The sequence below is a fragment of the Taudactylus pleione genome, unplaced genomic scaffold, assembly GCF_031769625.1.
Source record: "Taudactylus pleione unplaced genomic scaffold, aTauple2 ptg000010l, whole genome shotgun sequence".
Taxonomy (NCBI): Eukaryota; Metazoa; Chordata; class Amphibia; order Anura; family Myobatrachidae; genus Taudactylus; species Taudactylus pleione.
The window spans coordinates 6822710-6842566 of NW_028284413.1; the positions used below are offsets into that span (position 1 = coordinate 6822710).

The 19857-nt window shown below is 39.6% G+C and overlaps 1 protein-coding gene across 1 annotated transcript in view; it reads right to left on the reverse strand.

Annotated features, from left to right (window-relative positions):
* Positions 1–1648: 1648 nt before the first annotated feature.
* Positions 1649–19857, reverse strand: part of LOC148542666 (receptor-type tyrosine-protein phosphatase eta-like) — a 111361-nt gene continuing 93152 nt past the window's right edge. Inside the window, exons 8-10 of the mRNA XM_088467455.1 lie at positions 4771–5028; positions 3130–3203; positions 1649–1988 (exon numbers count right to left, since the gene is read on the reverse strand). Of these exons, the coding sequence (XP_088323581.1) occupies positions 1899–1988; positions 3130–3203; positions 4771–5028 (422 nt within the window). The 3' untranslated portion in view covers positions 1649–1898. The remainder of the gene's footprint in view (positions 1989–3129; positions 3204–4770; positions 5029–19857) is intronic.

Sequence of the window (19857 nt, forward strand, 5' to 3'; positions counted from 1 at the left end):
TTGTTGATTTGACACATCACCGTAGTGGCAATGCAGGATTTCTAGAGGGGGGATTCCAAATGCTTGATTTTAGAGTGAGTGTGGCCAGTCCATGAAGAGGACATAATTACCACTTATCCAGCTTTAATATGCGTCATACAAAGTGTATTGTGTATCATAATTTCAGCATATACAGGACCAGAGATCACAATAAGCCATTAAATGCGGCAGTAGGACCACCCTGCCTTAGGTGAATGTTTTTATTTTAGATGTGTGCACCAATCCAGGGCATGGGAGCAAATCCAGGAGTCTGGAGGAGCAGCAGAAGAACCTAGCACTGCCCTGGACATATATGTAAATATTGGGCTCTATAGCAGTGCATCCCTAACAGTGCATGTTTTCCAAATCCTCTACTTGGTGCGCAGGTTATTTATTACTGGCTAATACATGATAAAAGATCCACAGGCGGTGCTATTTATTTCATTTATGATACTGAGAAGAACATGCAGCGATAGTAAAATTATTATTACTTTTTCTATTGTGATATGTTGTGGGCTGGGATGAGGGGTTTCCAGGCAGACAGAACCCCCCCTCCCGCGTTTGCCTATGCACCTGCTTAGCTACACCGAAAGTTTAGAATTAGGGTCATATCCAATTAGCTATGATAAGCCGCGTTTGTGAGAAAAGTTTTCACCGGTACTAACTTTTCACACAAAAAGCGTATGTTGTTATCCTATTAGCTATGGCTTTTCGCACATTTGAATTATCCATAGAGAACAGAAAAGTTTTCACCATCTCAAAACAGGTGAAAAGTTGTGCAAAATCCCTATTTTTGGCTAAAAATGTCTGGGCTTGGTTCAGAACCCCTTGGACACCCCCCCTTAATAACTAATTAGGCAAAAATTATTTTTAATTAGCTTAATTTGGCTAATAATGACATGACATTTTTGGGGTAAAAAAAGGTGTTTGAAAATGGGTTTACAGTACTGAGATAGGTATTTTGGAGGGCTTTATGGATGGGACAAACAATTGTTTTATGATTACAGGTGTATTTTTAAAATAAAAGAAAAATGCCTTTCAATTACAAAAATATACTTAAACCCATTTTAATGTACATCTTAATTAACTACAGCATTTATTTTGGGTCCAAATAATTTTTTTTTATAATTTTTTCACTGTTAGAGAAAAATGCATATAACAGCCATTTGACACAATTTAAGAACCCCAATTCCTTTGATTATGGCCATTAATACACTATTGGCCTATCTTAGTTTGACTTTTTACAGGGTACAAGCTGATTTCCTCATTTTCAGATGTAATTTTCATAGGTTACACCACGGACAGTTTTCGGGCAAATGCCGCATCGCGCCTTTAGGATAGGATAGTGCGAGAAACGGGAGCGTGCATTGGCAAAAGATGTAAAATTATCACACCAAAAGGCGCAAAATATGCGAAAACTTAACACATGTTAAGTTTTTGCATTATCAAGGCTAATTGGATATGGCCCTTAGTAAGGGATGAAGGGTGGTGAAAATATCTTACCTTGATTATAGCCAATTTTCAGATCTTAAGCCCAAAATTCAAACCTTTCATTTGAATAATAAATTATGCTATAATTTACATTCAGTCACAGATGAGTAGAATACATAGTTATCCAAATAATGCCTTTATTTAACTGCATATAACAATATGCTCAAATATTTTTTATTTTAATATGCAAATGGTACTGTAAGTGCAGCCTTAGGTTTAGTAAACAGGAATATCATAAGAATGTTAATCTTATTTGTAGAGCCATACAATTGAATAAAGTAAATGCTTTGCTCTTAAAATAAGAGATCCCTCAATTCATTTTACATTTTTCCTAAATATTGAGAATGTTTCTGCACTTTGAGAAGTTAATTAAAGTGGATCTGATGATTTTACCAATGTGAATTGCTTATTAATGTTTCCGGTCCCCAGACAGCTGTCACATTCTGATTAACAAGTTTAGATTGAAGAAGACTGTTGATCTATGAAAAGAAAACAGAATATTTAAGACTGCAGTGCAGAAAAAAGATTCTGACCTCTGGCGCTGCACTCCCCAAGCAGCAAAATAAGGCCGTAAAATAAGTCCCCAACTTATATGCACAAAATACAAACAGAATAAACGGTCTAACAGTATTGCGCGATGGGTAGTTCCGAAAAATTTCAGATGTGGAATTCTTCTCAATATGGTTCCAATATGTGGAAAACATAAATAGAAAAGTACAATGGTGTGATAACGTTTATACACAGTCTCAACACCCTTCGTGTCACTCTCCACAGGAAAGGTGAAATAGTCCATATCCAAGCATATTTTTAATTTATCCAACTTCCGAAAAAGGGTACCCAGTGTGCAAAATGATATTCCATGCAGTGAAAATGCTTACATGTATGCTTACTTTATATAAATGTGATGCTTGCACGTAGCAGTTTCTTTAACTCTTCATTCACACTCTGGTGTATATGATCATAATCTTCACAATGATATATATGACCAGCGTCAAAAAGAAAGGAGATTAAGAAATGGTATGGATGATGCAAATTAAAAGATATTTAATTATAAAAACAGAATGGGGCAAAAAGTGCATACCATATGTGGACAATATAAATTGCACCGTAGGTAGATGGAACCCGGGTATATCACTACTGTGAAAATGTTGGTCCAGATAGGTATGTAGTCCTCTTACTAAAATGACCTCTATCAACGTGTTTCAATGCACTGTGGCATCTTTGTCAAGATGAGTGTCTTCTAAAACACAAGCTCAAACACGTTTCATATAGCCACCATGTTGTAATGGTGGAATAAAGTTGGATTGACTCCACCATTACAACAACTTTATTAAACCAAAAATATTCTTGGATATGGACTATATCACCCTTTCCTGTGGAGAGTGACATGAAGGGTCTTGAGACTTTGTGTATAAATGTTATCACACCATTGTAGTTTTTTATTTATGTTTTCCACATATTGGAACCATATTGGGAGGAATTCCATATCTGAAAATTTTCAGAACTACCCATCGCACAATACTGTTAGACCGTTTTTTCTGTTAGAATATTTAAGACTAACTATTCATATAAGAAACATAGTATACATTCATTTAAGAAATTATGTTTCCTATAACTCACCATTTTTATTATTCTGATACTATGATTCTCATCTCTTGTGGAAAAGGAAAAAGAAACAATGAGACTGTAGGCATCTGCAAAAGAAGAGACATAAACACTTTATGTAGCTTGTTTCACTTAAAGTAATATTCCTAGGCAACAGATTACTGCATAGTGATAGAAATAATACAACATGTACTAGCACAGGCAGTGTAATAGTGTCACTGCCTCACAACACTGAGGTTGTGAGTTTGATTGCCACTAAGGCCCTGCCCTGTGTGGAGTTTGTATATTGTGGTTGCGTGGGTTTCTTCTGTGTACTTCAGTTTCTTCCCACACGAGTAAATTAATTGGCTCCCAGAAGTAAAACAAAAATTACCTATTGTGTATGTGTGTGAGCAAGTGGTAGGGACTGATGTGAATGCCCAAATATTCTCTGTAAAGCGCTGCTGAATATGTGTGTGCTGTATAAATAACTGGTAATAAATAATAACAATAATAATAATAAACATGTGCTGCTTCAAATGTTCTCTCATACTGTGTGTAGAAGGTTTTGGAAAGCATTTTATATCTCCCTACACTGTTCTCTTCACTCTGATCCTGTGTGTCTCTGATAATGGGTAAAAGCTCACTAATTGCTGATTATTCACTACATCCCCTTGTGTGACCTATAACAGCTTGCTGCCGGCACTAGGGAGCCTCCTTATCCTCCCTCCCCTGTACCCCAACCATTCTTTGCTAAATTTTATTATCCACATATTTTTATGAAATGTGTAGTTATTATTAATAAGTTTATAAATGGCATTTGTAGAATGTGGCCACATTATGATATGCTTATAGCATATTTTTTATTGTAATAAGGATACTATGGGGTCTAGTTACTAAGCAGTGTTAGGAGACAGAGTGAAAAGTGATAAGTCTGTGATAAGGTGCCAGCCAATCAGCTCCCAACTGTCATTTTTCAAACACAGCCTGTGAGATGACAGTTGGGAGCTGATTGGCTGGCACCTTATCACAGACATCACTTTTCACTCTGTCTCCTAACACTGCTTAGTAACTAGACCCCTATATATCTAAGACCTATTACTCACTAATTCCCTTACTGTGAGCTTGCATGCACATTTCCAGGACTTATCCAAAATCCCTCTTCTTTTCTAGAGCTTTCACCCTCACTCTATTATATAGTCAGACAGATGAGGTCACAGAAAACTGATCTTTTCAGAAGTTTTTCACCAAACTGATCTTAGATAACCGTCTTCCCTTTTAAACTTTCCATCTACTGCTATTTTAACCTGCTTGCTCCCAATGAAGCAAAACACCATATACTGTATCTCACTCAATCAGTAGTAGTTTTGTCTGTGTACCTCTTATAAATTTAAATTTCTTGAAAAATGTTGGTGCTTTATTATAAATAACAATGATAATAAAATAATAATAATAATAATAATAATAATAATACAAAAGTTACTTCAAGTGCATTCATCATGTCTGCGGGTCATGAACTGATGTGATGAGCCTTTGATTTATGTTGTCTTACCAATAGTCCAGCACTTCTTGTAATTGTGCAGTGTCTGACAGACTATGATACAGTTGCAACAAAGTACAGAATAATTTACAATCGGGATTTCATTATTTTGTAAAATTATTTTACCAGATACTCACTTGTGCGAGCAGATGTTACTGAGGTGTTTCCTTGTATATTAGATCCATCAACCAAAACAGACACCAAAAATGTGTAAATATTCCCTGGAGTCAAGTCTCCAATAGTTGAGCTATTTGTAGAAATGGTGATAGTGTATATTGGATTTTCCTTTATTTGGATCAGATAATAACTTGCATTTCCATCAGGTTTCTGCCAGCTCAGAGATATAGAAGTGGTGGTGATACCATGTGTGGTCAGGTTCTTTACTACTCCAGGTCCTAAAAGGAAAGAAATCTACTGTTACATTTTGATATACCCCATACTTAAAGGCAAAATAAGTGCTGCTTGTGCCATTCATTATATAACTATTTAGGAATGTTCAAGGCTCCATCCTTAGTCCACCGCTATTTTCTCTGTACAATTACTCCCTGCTGAACTAATCAACTTTTTGGACTCCAACAACAACTCTACGCTGGTGATACCTAAATGTATCCATTCTCTTTGATGCCAGCACAGATGGAGGACTTGGAGACACCAGACCAGACCATAAATCTCAGTAGTTGGAGAGAAAAAAAAGGTTCTATTGCACCGGAATTCGTATAGATATGTATACATTTTAGATTCATGGAATCCCTATTTATATCAAATTCTTTCAAGATATTGGGGTCCATTTGCTAAGCTTTGGATGGAGATAAAGTCCACGTGATAAGGTACCATCCAATCAGCTCGTAAATGCCATGTCACAGGCTGTGTTTTACAAATGACAGTTAGGTTAGCTGGCACCTTATTACCATCAAATTTATCTCCATCCAAGGCTTAGTAAATAGACCCCTAAGTTTATTAAGGAACAGCGTGTGCTGCCACAGACAAACAAAAACTATTAAATACAAGACAGAAGAGAGGCCTGTATGAGGTGCACTAAATTTCAATTAAAATGCAATTTTAATTAAATCATTACAAATTTGAATAAATTAATAGCAAACTATATGGTTAAACTATATGGTTAAAATATAGTTGAACTGAAGAATGTGCATAAGTTTAAGAAATTAATTGGCATTGATTCCAAATATAATATTTTGGCAAGTCAGTACTGCATATGTAGATATTGGTTTGTTTGTTTTTTTTTCAAATGTTTGAGTTTCAACATACTGTAGAAGCTGTAATTTCTCAAGAAAAAGTATTTATGGTGCTCAAAAGAGTAGTACTTACAGGTCACATGCACCCCATTTGTAAGCAATCGATCTTATTACTCCATAATTTGCATTAAAGGAAGTCTATTTTAACTTAAGTTGTAACTTTGTTATTTAAGAAATCTAGTACATTAATATGGAGACATATACTTATTAAAGCACTAAGCTATGTTTACTTATACTGTATGTGTGTATTAGTATAGACCCCACTAGTGTATAATAAGTCACCAGTTGTTTTATGACATCACATATGCATATTCACCCCACTTAAAAGCCATTCCTAATCAAAAATACATCCATATAATTTATTATGCTTAATACTCCAAAATTTGCATTAGATAGTTATGTTTTGACTTAAATTGCGACATTGTTATGTAGAAACACTGGTTCCTAAATAACCAGTTCCTAAAGTCCTGGAACAGGCAGCACTGCTCAATACCTGATCTAATACAGATGGATGCCGGTGCCCTCCCCTTTCAGCCTTTAAAAACATTACAGACATGAATACAATTCTTCAATGGTGGTACTCATTGCAGAAATAAGGACACTTGCAAACACAGAAGGTTACCAACGTTTCATTGCTTGTCGCCTTTTTGTCAGGGTGCCCCTGCAATGAAATGTTATGTTTGCAAGTATCGTTAAATCTGCAATAAGCACTGCAATTAAAGGAATTGTGTGTGTGTGTGTGTAATTATATATATATATATATGATATATATATATATATACATGAGATATATATATATATATATATATATAAGACAGTTGCGAGACATTTCCATACCAACAAACACTCGTTATCTACAATTAGATACAAAATGATTGACTGGATTCCCCCTAACAAAAGAGGAGGCAACAGGGATTGTATACTTTTGCAGAGAGAGGCATGGTGGATCCACACTTTACAGACAGTGAATCCACATGGCCTCAATGAAATTTTGTCTTTTTCCAGTTTTCTATAAAGTGTTCCCTCATTTTATATTTATTCTCATTTTGACCTGTTTTGTCTTTTAAAGGTATATATATTTTTCAAAAAATGTTTTCAATTTTTTTCTGTTTTTACGCATTATGTTTTTCCATACTATACAGCACAGCATATTTTTGCGCCAGTTAGTTTACATCAGCAGGATTCATTCCTCCCTGATTTAATCATTTAGTCTTTGCTGTTTGTTGGGACCTGTATTTCCATCTAGCAGTTCAGTTTCTTGATTATACATTGATGTTTACATATTGTTGTTTGTTTTACATGTAGTCACCATGGTGATTTACCACGCCCCCTAGAGATGACCGGGATGTCAGCGCTGTGGCGCACATGTAACGTCATCGGGTCTCACTCGGGAGCAGCAGCGTGGATCGGTGAGCGGGGAGCACTTTTGTATGAAGTCTATATAAGGTATGTGTATACTTCTTTGTGCGTCTTGATAAAGGGGTTTGCGCCCTGAAACGTTGATCTACCGCAGCTTGACTTTATGTTTTTCATCCGAGTGACATCCATTGCTTTGACATATATGATATTGGGTTATCTTAGATGAGCACCGGGACAGTTGCTTTTTATATATACCAGTGGAGTGCCGGACATTGTGTTTGTCTTATATTCATCAACCTGTTTTCAGGTGATTTGGAGTCAAGGCACCCCTGCAGTTGTGTGATCATCAGCAAACCTGCCTCTCGTTCATATAGATATTTTCTGAACTTTATTGACAGTAATGTCTTTTCTTGATAATCAAGAACTGACTGCAAGTGGCTTGTTTAATACTATATTACCCATGGGAGATATCCTCAGTTTATCGGACTCGGATGCAGAAGGCATCCTTTTTAAGGATAACCTCAAATCGGCAGCAGGGGCAGAATCCATTGAACAATTAACTGCCCAACTGCTTAGGTTGAAGAAAAAAGAAATAGATTACTATCTCCACGGAGTTACCTTGTCGGATTACTTCAGAGACAAAAAAATACCGAGAGGTTTTAGAATAAAAAACATTCCAACTATAGGCAGATATAACCCCGATTTTTGTAAAAAATGGGCTGCAGTATTAAACAAATGCTCTTTTGATTTGATTTTATTGGTGATAGAGTCGGCACGTAAGCTTAACAGCACTAAGGATAAAATTCTACAATTTGAAAGTTTACATTCAGACAAACTAAAAAACGAGATCAATAACGAGCCGTATAAAAATCTTCAAAGCCAAATAGAAAAATATAAAGCCGATTTAATACAATTCAAACTGGCCAAACTCCAAACAGTGAACCGTGACTACGCAGAATTCAGAGTTTATAGTTGGGCATACCACAGGGACAAGAGACCGGATAGACAACGAGGATTTATTCCACGACACAAACAAGTTTTTTTAGACATGGAGACTTCCAGCGGGGGAATAACATCAAGCGACACAGAATGTGCAGAAACGTCCACCAACAAGACGACTGTGAAACCCCCAACGGGGGTCGCCACCAGAGCCAGGACAGGGCCCATAGACGACCCAAGACACGCAGGAGTGGCCAATGGGCGAGGGAGAGGAAAAAGAACTTACAAACGGAGGATTTAGTCTTCAACCTATCCTCACGGAACCTCACTCAAGAGGAATACGAAGTCCTTAATAAGGGTCTTTCTTTTGTCCCTACGAATCATCCAGATCTCTTTAAATCTAAGGTGGATCTCCACAAATTCAACCGCAGATTACAATTAAAGGAATACTTTGCCAATACAGAACAACAAATAGAAGTATATTCTCCGATTCACAAAAAAATAAAATTTTGACCCACCATCACATAATCAATCCATCAAATACCTGTCTGCACAAATTGATCATAATCTGACTGAAAAAATAGGGTGTTATACCCCATCCTCTCACAATCTTTCCACTAAAGAACAACAAGCCCTCAAAAATGTAGGCACTTACCAGGACATTGTCATCCGCCCCGCTGACAAAGGCGGAGGCATTGTAATTCAGGATCTCAGCAAATACAAGGAAGAGGCATATCGACATCTGTTGGACAATAACACATATTCTATACTCTCCAAGGACCCTACGGAGACCTTTAAAAAGGAATTGGATCTCATTCTGATGAATGCAGTAACAGAACATATCATTACTCCAAATATTCGGGACGCTATGTCCACAGATTGGCCTATCATTCCTGTATTTTATACTATTCCCAAAATGCACAAGAACGCATTAACTCCACCCGGCAGGCCGATCATAGTGGCTAGAGATTCCCTGAACTACACTGTGTCACAATATCTTGACCATTTTCTACAGCCTATTGTGAAAGCTCAGGATACCTTCTTAAAGGACACTACAAGTTTTCTGTTAAAATTATTGGAACTTTCACCTATTCCAGCAGGCATGCTGTTATGTACCATTGACGTAGTCAATTTATACACCTGTATCCCACATGTACGGGGGTTGGAGATTATAAGAACTATATTAACAGACAATGCCCTCTATAAAGGACCGAATCTTGATTTCTTTTTGAGTCTGTTAGAAATCACCCTTACTAGAAATTATTTTCTTTTTGATTCCAAAATATATCTTCAATGCACAGGATGTGCTATGGGGTCCTGTGTGGCCCCTAGCTTGGCTAACCTTTTTTTGTCCAAGGTAGAAAAAGAACTTTTCTTCTCTAACAAATCAATTTCTGACCACATACAGTGGTATTGTCGCTACATAGATGACATCTTTATATTATCGACTGGGAATGAGGACAGTTTCCAGGTAGCTATGGATGAGATTAACCTAAAGGACACTGCCATTAAGTTTACTTGGCAAGCCAGTACATCCATAATACATTATCTGGATGTAGAAATTTCAGTCAATGAGAGGTTAGAGTTGCACACTACTCTGTACACTAAACCGACGGATCGTAATACTCTCCTTCACAGTAACAGTTATCATCCCAATGCCACTAAGTATGGACTCCCTCTGTCACAATTTTTAAGAATAAAAAGGATCTGCAGTGACAGTCAGGATGCAGAAACTAAAATGAATTTGATGCTTAATAAATTCCTCATTAGGGGATATTCTCCAAAAGAGTTAAAAAAAGCTAAAGAAAAAGCTCTGAGACTATCGCGGCAAGAAGCACTGACTAGAAGTACTAAGAATAAAACGTCAGCCAATAAAATTATTTGGACACAGGACTATACTCCGATTAGTCAATCGATAATACATTCAGCTAAAATGCTTGGCCAGTGATCACATCGGACTATTCATTACCTGGATTCATGGAAAGTTCTATTTTACCTTCCTTTAAGAGGGGACGAAATATCAGAGATATTGTAGTTTACAATGACATCTCAGGAATGAAAAGCAGCCCTTTGGAACATTTTCTTACACGCAAAGCAGGCAACTTCAAATGTACGGGCTGTGTTACATGCAGTTTTCTTGAGACAGGCAACACTTTTGCTCATCCCCATTCGGGTAAAATATTTAAGATTAAATTTTCGCTAACCTGCTCAAGTAAATTTGTCGTATATTACATCAGATGCCCTTGTAGTTTTCTTTACATCGGCAAAACCTCACGACAATTTAAGGAGAGAATGGCCCTCCATAGGTCCAATATTAGAGCCGCCCTGGAAGGCAAACCATCTGACCACCCAGTTGCGAGACATTTCCATACCAACAAACACTCGTTATCTACAATTAGATACAAAATGATTGACTGGATTCCCTCTAACAAAAGAGGAGGCAACTGGGATCGTATACTTTTGCAGAGAGAGGCATGGTGGATCCACACTTTACAGACAGTGAATCCACATGGCCTCAATGAAATTTTGTCTTTTTCCAGTTTTCTACAAAGTGTTCCCTCATTTTATATTTATTCTCATTTTGACCTGTTTTGTCTTTTATAGGTATATATATTTTTCAAAAAATGTTTTCTATTTTTTTCTGTTTTTACGCATTATGTTTTTCCATACTATACAGCACAGCATATTTTTGCGCCAGTTAGTTTACATCAGCAGGATTCATTCCTCCCTGATTTAATCATTTAGTCTTTGCTGTTTGTTGGACCTGTATTTCCATCTAGCAGTTCAGTTTCTTGATTATACATTGATGTTTACATATTGTTGTTTGTTTTACATGAAGTCACCATGGTGATTTACCACGCCCCCTAGAGACGACCGGGACGCCAGCGCTGTGGCGCACATGTGACGTCATCGGGTCTCACTCGGGAGCAGCAGCGTGGATCGGTGAGCGGGGAGCACTTTTGTATGAAGTCTATATAAGGTATGTGTATACTTCTTTGTGCGTCTTGATAAAGGGGTTTGCGCACTGAAACGTTGATCTACTGCAGCTTGACTTTATGTTTTTCATCTGAGTGACATCCATTGCTTAGACATATATATATATATATATATATATATATTAGGGGTGAGCGGGTTCAGATTTCTGAAATCCAAACCCCCCCGAGCCCCCCCGATCCGAGGCCGATCCGAGTCAGGCTCAACTTTTCCAGCATGACTCGGATCTGAAATCGAGGCAAAACGTCATCATCCCACCTTCCGGGTCTCGCAGGTTTTGGATCCTATATAAGGAACCCGCGTCGGCGCCATTTTCTCACTCGGCTGTGGACAATGAAGAGGGAGGGTGGGAGTTAGGGCTGGCTGGGCAGTGTAGTGTAGTGCAGTGTAGTGTTGTGCTGTGCTGCGCTGTGCTGCTGTTGTCCATAGGGGCTGTGTCCACTCCTTCAAAGTCCATAGGGCCTGAATGGACTGTGTTGTGCAGTCCGTTGTCCATAGGAGCTGTGTCTACTCCAAAGTCCTGTGCAGTGTCCCAGTCCTAAAGGGGTGCTGTAGTGTTGTCCAGGGGGTGCTCTGTCCATCAGGGGTGCTCCCCCCAAGTGCAAAAAAAAAATATTTTTCCTGTGTTTGTGAATTGTGTGCACTGTGGCTGCACGTGCATCAACAAAGGAGCAGGCCAAGCGTGAGCCTGTGTCCCATAAGTAAAAGGCCAGCTGGCTTGTCCATTAAAGGGTGCTGTAACCCCCAAAGTACACTCCAAACAAAATTAAAAAATATTTTCTGTGTTTGTGAATTGCATGCGCAGTAGCCGCACGTGCATCAACAAAGTAGTGCCAAGCGTGCGCCTGTGTCATAAGTAAAGGGCTGGCTGGCTTGTCCATTAAAGGGTGCTGTAACCCCCAAAGTACACTCCAAACAAAATAAAAAAATATTTTATGTGTTTGTGAATTGTGTGCACTGTGGCTGCACGTGCATCAACAAAGGAGCAGAGCCAAGCATGCGCCTGTGTCCCATAAGTAAAGAGCCAGCTGGCTCATTTCTTAAAGGGTGGTGTAAACCACAAAGTGCACTACTCTCCAGCAAAAATAAAAAAATATTTTCTGTGTTTGTGTGCACCATAGCCGCACGTATATATCAAATCAATATAACATAAATGGAGGACCAAACTTTCTCCAATAAAAATAAAATAGGGAAAGATCAAGAACCACTTCCTCCTTGTGCTGAAGCTGCTGCCACTAGTCATGACATAGACGATAACATGCCATCAACGTCGTCAGCCAAGGCCGATGCCCAATGTCATAGTAGAGGGCACATACAATCCCAAATGACAAAGTTCAGGAAAATGACCTTAAAAAAACATTTAAATCATCTGAAGAGAAATGTAAACTTGCCAATATGCCATTTATGACACGGAGTGGCAAGGAATGGCAAAGGTCTTTCCCTATGTTCATGACTAGTGGTTCAGCTTCACATGACGATGGAAGCCCTCCTCCCGCTAAAAAAATCAAACGCGTTAAGCTGGCAAAAGCACAGCGAAGAACTATGCGTTCTAAGAAGATATCACGAATCCCCAAGGAGAGTCCAAGTGTGTTGGCGGTTGCGATACCTGACCTTCCCAGCACTGGACGGGAAGAGGTGGCTCTTTCCACCATTTGCACGCCTACTGCAAGTGCTGAAAGGAGCACCCACAGTCCACTTGCTGATATGCAAATTGAAGATGTCACTGTTGAAGTACAACAGGATGTGGATACTGGTGTAGCTGGCGCTGAGGAGGAAGTTGGCGAGAAGTATTCTGATGGTGATGTGGTTTGTTTAAATCAGGCTCCGGGGGAGACAGTTGTTGTCCGTGGGATGAAAAAGCCCATCACGGTCATGCCTGGGCAGAAGACCAAACATTCCACCTCTTTGGTCTGGCAATATTTCTATCCAAATCTGGACAACAACTGTCTTGCAATATGTACCTTATGTAAAGGCGAAATAAGTAGTGGTAGGGACGTTAACCACCTAGGAAGATCCTCCCTTATACGGCACCTGCAGCGCGTTCATAAAAAGTTACTGTCAAGTTCAGAAACTTTGGCTAAGACCGTAAGCAGTCCAGGGACACCTAAATCCCTTTTTCCTGTTTTATCCAAGGAATCGGTGGATGAGGAGGATGAGGACGACATCTTGCCTCCGTAGAGTCAGTTTGTGCAGGGACACATTAATTGCCAGCTTGTTTTGTGGGGGCCCAAACGAACCAATCATTTCAGCCACAGTCATGTGGCAGACCCTGGCGCTGAAATTATTGGTTTGTTAAAGTGTGCATGTCCTATTTATACAACCATAAGGGTGGGTGGGAGGGCCCAAGGACAATTCCATCTTGCACCTCTTTTTTTTCTTTGCAGTATGTACTGTTTGGGGCCTAGTTTTTCAAACTGCCATCCTGTCTGCCACTGCAGTGTCACTGCTAGATGGGCGACGTGTTTGTGCAGTCCACTCGTGTCGCTTAGCATAGTCATCCAGCTACCTTGGTGCAACCTTTTGGCCATAAAAACAATATTGTGAGGTGTTCAGAATAGACTGGAAATGAGTGGAAATGAAGGTTATTGAGGTTAATAATTGAATAGGAGCATAAAAACCCACAAATTCTGTGATTTTAGCTGTTTTTATGCTTTTTTTTAAAAAAAATACAGATCCAAAACAAAAAACCCAGAACCCAAAACACGGAAGGGAGGTTTTGGCAAAACCAATCCAGATCCAAAACAAGAAGAAAGATCCAGATCCAAAACCAAAACACGAAAAGTGGCCGGTGCACACCCCTAATATATATATATATATATATATATATATATATATATATATACATATATATATATATATATTGCTTTTTGTTAAGCAGGGAGTTCTACATTATTTATAGTATCGGTACACAAAAATCAACTTAGTATATAAACAATTTTGTTAAGCTGCATACACACACAACGATTTAGTAAATTAATGATTTTAGTAAACTATTTTTGCTCATTTTTTCAAGGGAAAAATTAACTAAAATAGCTTTTACGAAAGTTGTTCATTTACTAAAAGTAATGAACAATTTTTTTGAACGACAAATGATTTTTGCATATTCCCTTAATGAAAATCATTGAGTTGGTCAGTCTGACTGAAATACAAACTACAAACTTGAACAGGCATGAATGATAATCGTTCATCATTTTAACTTAGAAAGTGAACAATTTTTTCAATGATGAATGATGATCGATATCGTTTATTGATAATCATTAAAAAAAATCGTTGTGTGTATGCTCCTTCAGAGTTTATCCTTATTCTGAATGATATGCTTGAAATCCTTACTTTTAATATGACATAGCTTAGCTCACATGCTTTATTGTACCACCAGTCATAGGCAAACGCAGGGGGGTTTCCGTCTGCCTGGAAACTCCCATCCCAGCCCACACCATGACCACAATAGAAATAGTTATATAATGGATTTTTACTAGCGCTGCATGTTCTTCTCAGTATCATAAATGAAATAAATAGCATCACCTGTGGATCTTTTAACATGTATCAGCCAGTAATAAATAACCTGTGCACCAATTAGGAGATTTGGAAAACATGCACTGTTAGGGATGCACTACTATAGAGACCAATATGTGCATATATGTCCAGGGCAGTGCTAGGTTCTTCTGCTGCTCCCCCAGACTCCCAGATTTGCTCCCATGCCCTGGAATGGTGCCCATATATAATATAAAAAACATTCAGCTCAGGCAGGATGGCCCTACTGCCGCATTTAATGGCTTACTGTGATCTCTGGTCCTGTATATGCTGGAGTTATGACACACAATACACTTTGTATGATGCATATTAAAGCTGGATAAGTGGTAATTATGCTCTCTTCATGGACTGGCCACACTCACTCTAAAATCAATCATTTGGAACCCCCCTCTAGAAATACTGTGTTTGCCACTGCAGTGTGTTCTGTAAATTAATAATATAAGGGGATTGACACTGTGGTGTTACAAGTAACCATGATCATTTGGTAGTTACACAGTAACATTGACTAACTGTCACAAGCCGTAGCAGCGGCTTGTTTTCCACCGGCTCGGGACCTACACTGACTCAGAATCCGGTTCCGCTGATTACCAAGCATCGGGGATGCTGCAGAGAATGACTCATACTCCATATGCTGCTGATTGGCTGCTCCTCCTATTTGTAGCTTCCAGATTCATTCCCCCTTGCCGGTTATAGAGTTTCCTCCTACAGCTCGGTCTGGTTGTTCCAGCTATCCTCCGTGATTGTCTACACTTCAGCCGCTGCTTCTATTTACCACTCTCTGTCTCCCTCCATGCTGCCTTCCAGGCTACAGCAGGTAGCACAATTATTCAAGACTGTTGTTCCACTCTGCTCTGATTGCTGTTAGCTTGCTGTCTGTTTTCACCATCCACATGCTGTACTCAGTGTATGCAGGCCCAAGCCTTTGGGTCCGTGCTTCCTCTGTATAATCAGCAGCTACAGCTTTCTCAGCCCTACTGTGTGTAATCAAACTGTACATTTACACCTGAACTATTTTCAGCCTGTGTTATCCTGCCCTCCTGGCAGGCTACTCATCTAGCCAAGTAGTCCTGCCCTCCTGGCAGGCAACTCATCTAGCCAAGAAATCCTGCCCTCCAGGCAGGCAACTCATCTAGCCAAGAAATCTTGCCCTCCCAGCAGGCAACTCATCTAGCCACGTAATCCTGCCCTCCTGGCAGGCAACTCATCTAGCCAAGTAATCCTGCCCTCCCGGCAGGCAACTCATCTAGCCAAGAAATCCTTCCCTCCTGGCAGGCAACTCATCTAGCCAAGAAATCCTGCCCTCTTGGCAGGCAACTCATCTAGCCAAGTAATTCTGCCCTCCTGGCAGGCAACTCATCTAGCCAAGTAATCCTGCCCTCCTAGCAGGCAACTCATCTAGCCAAGAAATCCTGCCCTCCTGGCAGGTAACTCATCTAGCCAAGAAATCCTGCCCTCCTGGCAGGCAACTCATCTAGCCAAGTAATCCTTCCCTCCTGGCAGGCAACTCATCTAGCAAAGAAATCCTGCCCTCCTGGCAGGCAACTCATATAACCAAGTTATCCTGCACTGCTCGCAGGCTACTCTACAAGCCAAGTTTCCTGCCTTATCTGGTGAGACACTTTTCCATAACACTAACCCTATACTTAAACAGATTTTACAGCTGTTCTTGTCCAATCTGGCAGTGTATTGTACTATGATCATTTGGAAAGATACATTCATTGAGTAAAAAAACTGCATTTATATAACTATAACAGCCAAGTGATAATACAATAGTATCAAATTATCACAATGAATCAAAGTCTCTGAATAATCTTTGTTAAATTGAAGCACTGGTTTAATCCAGAAAGACTAGGTGTGTCCAGGAGGGAAGTCTGGGTTGTGCCAAAGGGGTAAAGAATAGAGGGAACAGCAGATACAGAGTAGGTAACATGTGATCTGAGCCATAGAATCAGGATAACATTTTTACAAGATAAGAGCAGGAAGCAGGGACCAGATAGACCTGGGAAACCAGAACAGGATTATTGACAAGGTGATACAGTTGGGTGTCTAGGGCCCGGAGGACCTAGGGGGCCCAGCACCCACCTGCCACACCATCATTTTATTATGGGATGGTGGGGCTGCATGTGTGAAGATGGAACTAAATGGTTGACAACACAGAAAAGTGTGACACATGGTTGTTTCATAATTTTTCAGGAATTTTAGTGTTAGGGTTAAGATGAGGGTTAGGTTTAGGGTTAAGTACTTGGTGGAGGGTTAGGGTTATGCTGTAGAATGAGATGGTCAGGGTTAGACTAGACACTAGGGAGAGGGTTAGGCAAGAGAGGAAGGTTTGGGTTAGGCACTAATGGGTGACTTATGGATAGGGTGAGGATTATGGTGAAAATACCAAAAAAAATGTTTTGACATTTTCGGTGTTGACTATTTGTTTCATCCTATGACCCTGTCTACCATTAGAATCTGTCGACCTGTACATCTATTAGTCCACACCCCAGTATGGGATACTGCCTGAATGAATGAAATAGCATTTGCAGGAACAGGGGCTCCAAAAGTAGCCCATCCATGCGATGTGCTTGGAGTGAAGTGACCACATTAGTGGTCTCTTCACTCCTCCATTGGGACTTATGCACATGTGCAGTCTACTGACCACACATTTGTGATGGCCATTGCCAGGGAGGAATCCTCTCCAGGTAAGTTTTGCTAAGTGTAGCCTATAAGGTGCAGCAGCTAATGTCAGCTTTCCAACCCCAACAGAAACTTATAAGGGTTGCTGCTGCTGTTGGAAATGGAGGGCCTGAAATCACTCCATAGTACATCTGGGGTACACCTGATATTTGTGAGTATCCCCCGAAAATGGGTGTTTTCGAAGAATATTCCACAAATATTTAATGATAAATAGGTCTCTCTGTCTCTAGAGAATCTGTATATACACAGTACTGTGCAAACATTTTAGGCTGGTGTGAAAAAAATGCTGCAAAGTAGGAATGCTTTCAAAAATAGAAGTGTTAATAGTTAATTGATAAAAATAAACAAAATGCAAAGTGAATGAATAGAAGAGAAATCTAAATTAAATCAATATTTGGTATGACCACCCTTTGCCTTCAAAACAGCATCAACTCTTCTAGGTACAGCTGCACACAGTTTGTGAAGGTACTCGGCAAGGAGGTTGTTCCAAACATCTTGGAGAACTAACCACAGATCTTCTGTGGACATAGATTTACTCAAATCCTTCTGTCTCTTCATGTACTCCCAGATAGATTTGATGATGTTGAGATCAAGGCTCTGTGGGGGCCATATCATCACTGCATATGACTGAGTACTGCATGGCATGTAGTTTATTGCAGCATATAGTGCGCCATGCATCGTCATAATGCGTATTGCCATGCGATGGCAAGGAAGCCAGAATGCCGCGCTATGAGCAAAGATGTAGCAGAACACATCTTTAAATATAACAATAGCTAAGGCATTTATCCAATTCAGACTCAATACTAAAATATGTTAATTAAATGGTTCTGTAGAAGCTGTGCTTCTCCTGAGTTAAAACAAATAGACCTCACTGCCTGGCTCTGCGTATAATTGGAAAGTAGCTCATAAAAAAGAATTATAGCTGCTTCTTGTCACACCATTACAATTTCTATAGAAGCATGCAGCTATTGTCTGAATATAAAGGGTTGCTGCAGTGAGAGGGGATGAAGAATATTATGGGTCTCAAACTACCTAATGCTGCTAGTCAAGTTTGTTGTGAATTAAGGCCCTCATTCAGACCCGGACGCAAGTGGCCGTTCGTACATTCGGCGTATTTAAATAAAGATTTTAATTCAAGCACTCGCTCGTATTTTCGCTCGCAGCCAAACATCCTCTGCAAACTCAAGCGACCCCTCCTCTAACTAACGAGCGTGCCAAATAGCGAGCATACATCCCCGAAGTGGCTTGAAGGGAACGCACGCACTAGTACTACCCGGAAGTTGGACTGTCAGATTTCGATTAACTGCTCGTTTATTCTGCCTACCTCCCTCAATCGTATCATGCCAATCAATATATCAATTCTCTAAATTGTTTTTTTTTTTTTTAACACAATGTAATAAACTTTATTCATGTCCGTGTTTGTGTTTACCCGCAGAATACGTACGGCTTAAACATTCGCTTTTAATTGTCAAAATACATGTTAGCCCCAATTAAATAATTGTTCTATTTGTTTTTCGACCCGCATATTTCTCGGAGTTCATTTCTTTTTTTAAATTTGCTTTTGCATGTCACTGCATCAAGCCTATCATAAGTCTCAAGAGATTTCTGGCCCTGTCGAACACATGACTCATACACTAACCAATAGAATTGGTCCTGTTAATTACCCAAATACATTAGCCAATCAAAAAATTTTGGGGCACTTTATTAAAAATGATTTTTAGTAAAAACACCATTGCCATCATGAGAGCCTCCGCATTCACCAGGCGCGAGCTGCTGGTGCTAACGGAGGTCATGGATAGGCGGATCACCAGCCAGCCTCCACCCATCACCAACCGCGAAAAGCGTTCCACATATGCGGAGGTACGGGCCCGCCTGCGCTCCTTCGGCTCACGCCGCCAGATCGGGCAGCTGGAGCGCAGGTGGTCGGACCTGCAATGGCGGACGCCCCGCTTGCTGGCATGCTTTCGCATGCAGATCGCCGAAAGTAAGTTTTATGGACTGTGGTTTTCATGTTTGTCTTTGTGGCCCTAACTGCGTGTGCATTTTTCCCTGTATTTCATATTTATTCATTGTACTCATATCTGCATGGCCATGTTTTCCCTGTATTTCATATTTATTCATTGTACTCATATCTGCATGGCCATGTTTTCCCTGTATTTCATATTTATTCATTGTACTCATATCTGCATGGCCATGTTTTCCCTGTATTTCATATTTATTCATTGTACTCATATCTGCATGGCCATGTTTTCCCTGTATTTCATATTTATTCACTGTATTCATATCTGCATGGCCATGTTTTCCCTGTATTTCATATTTATTCATTGTACTCATATCTGCATGGCCATGTTTTCCCTGTATTTCATATTTATTCATTGTACTCATATCTGCATGGTCCTTTTTTTGGGGGGGGATTCGAAAATGGTGTTCTTCGCGGATTTGTGTTGAAACTAACCACATTTTGTT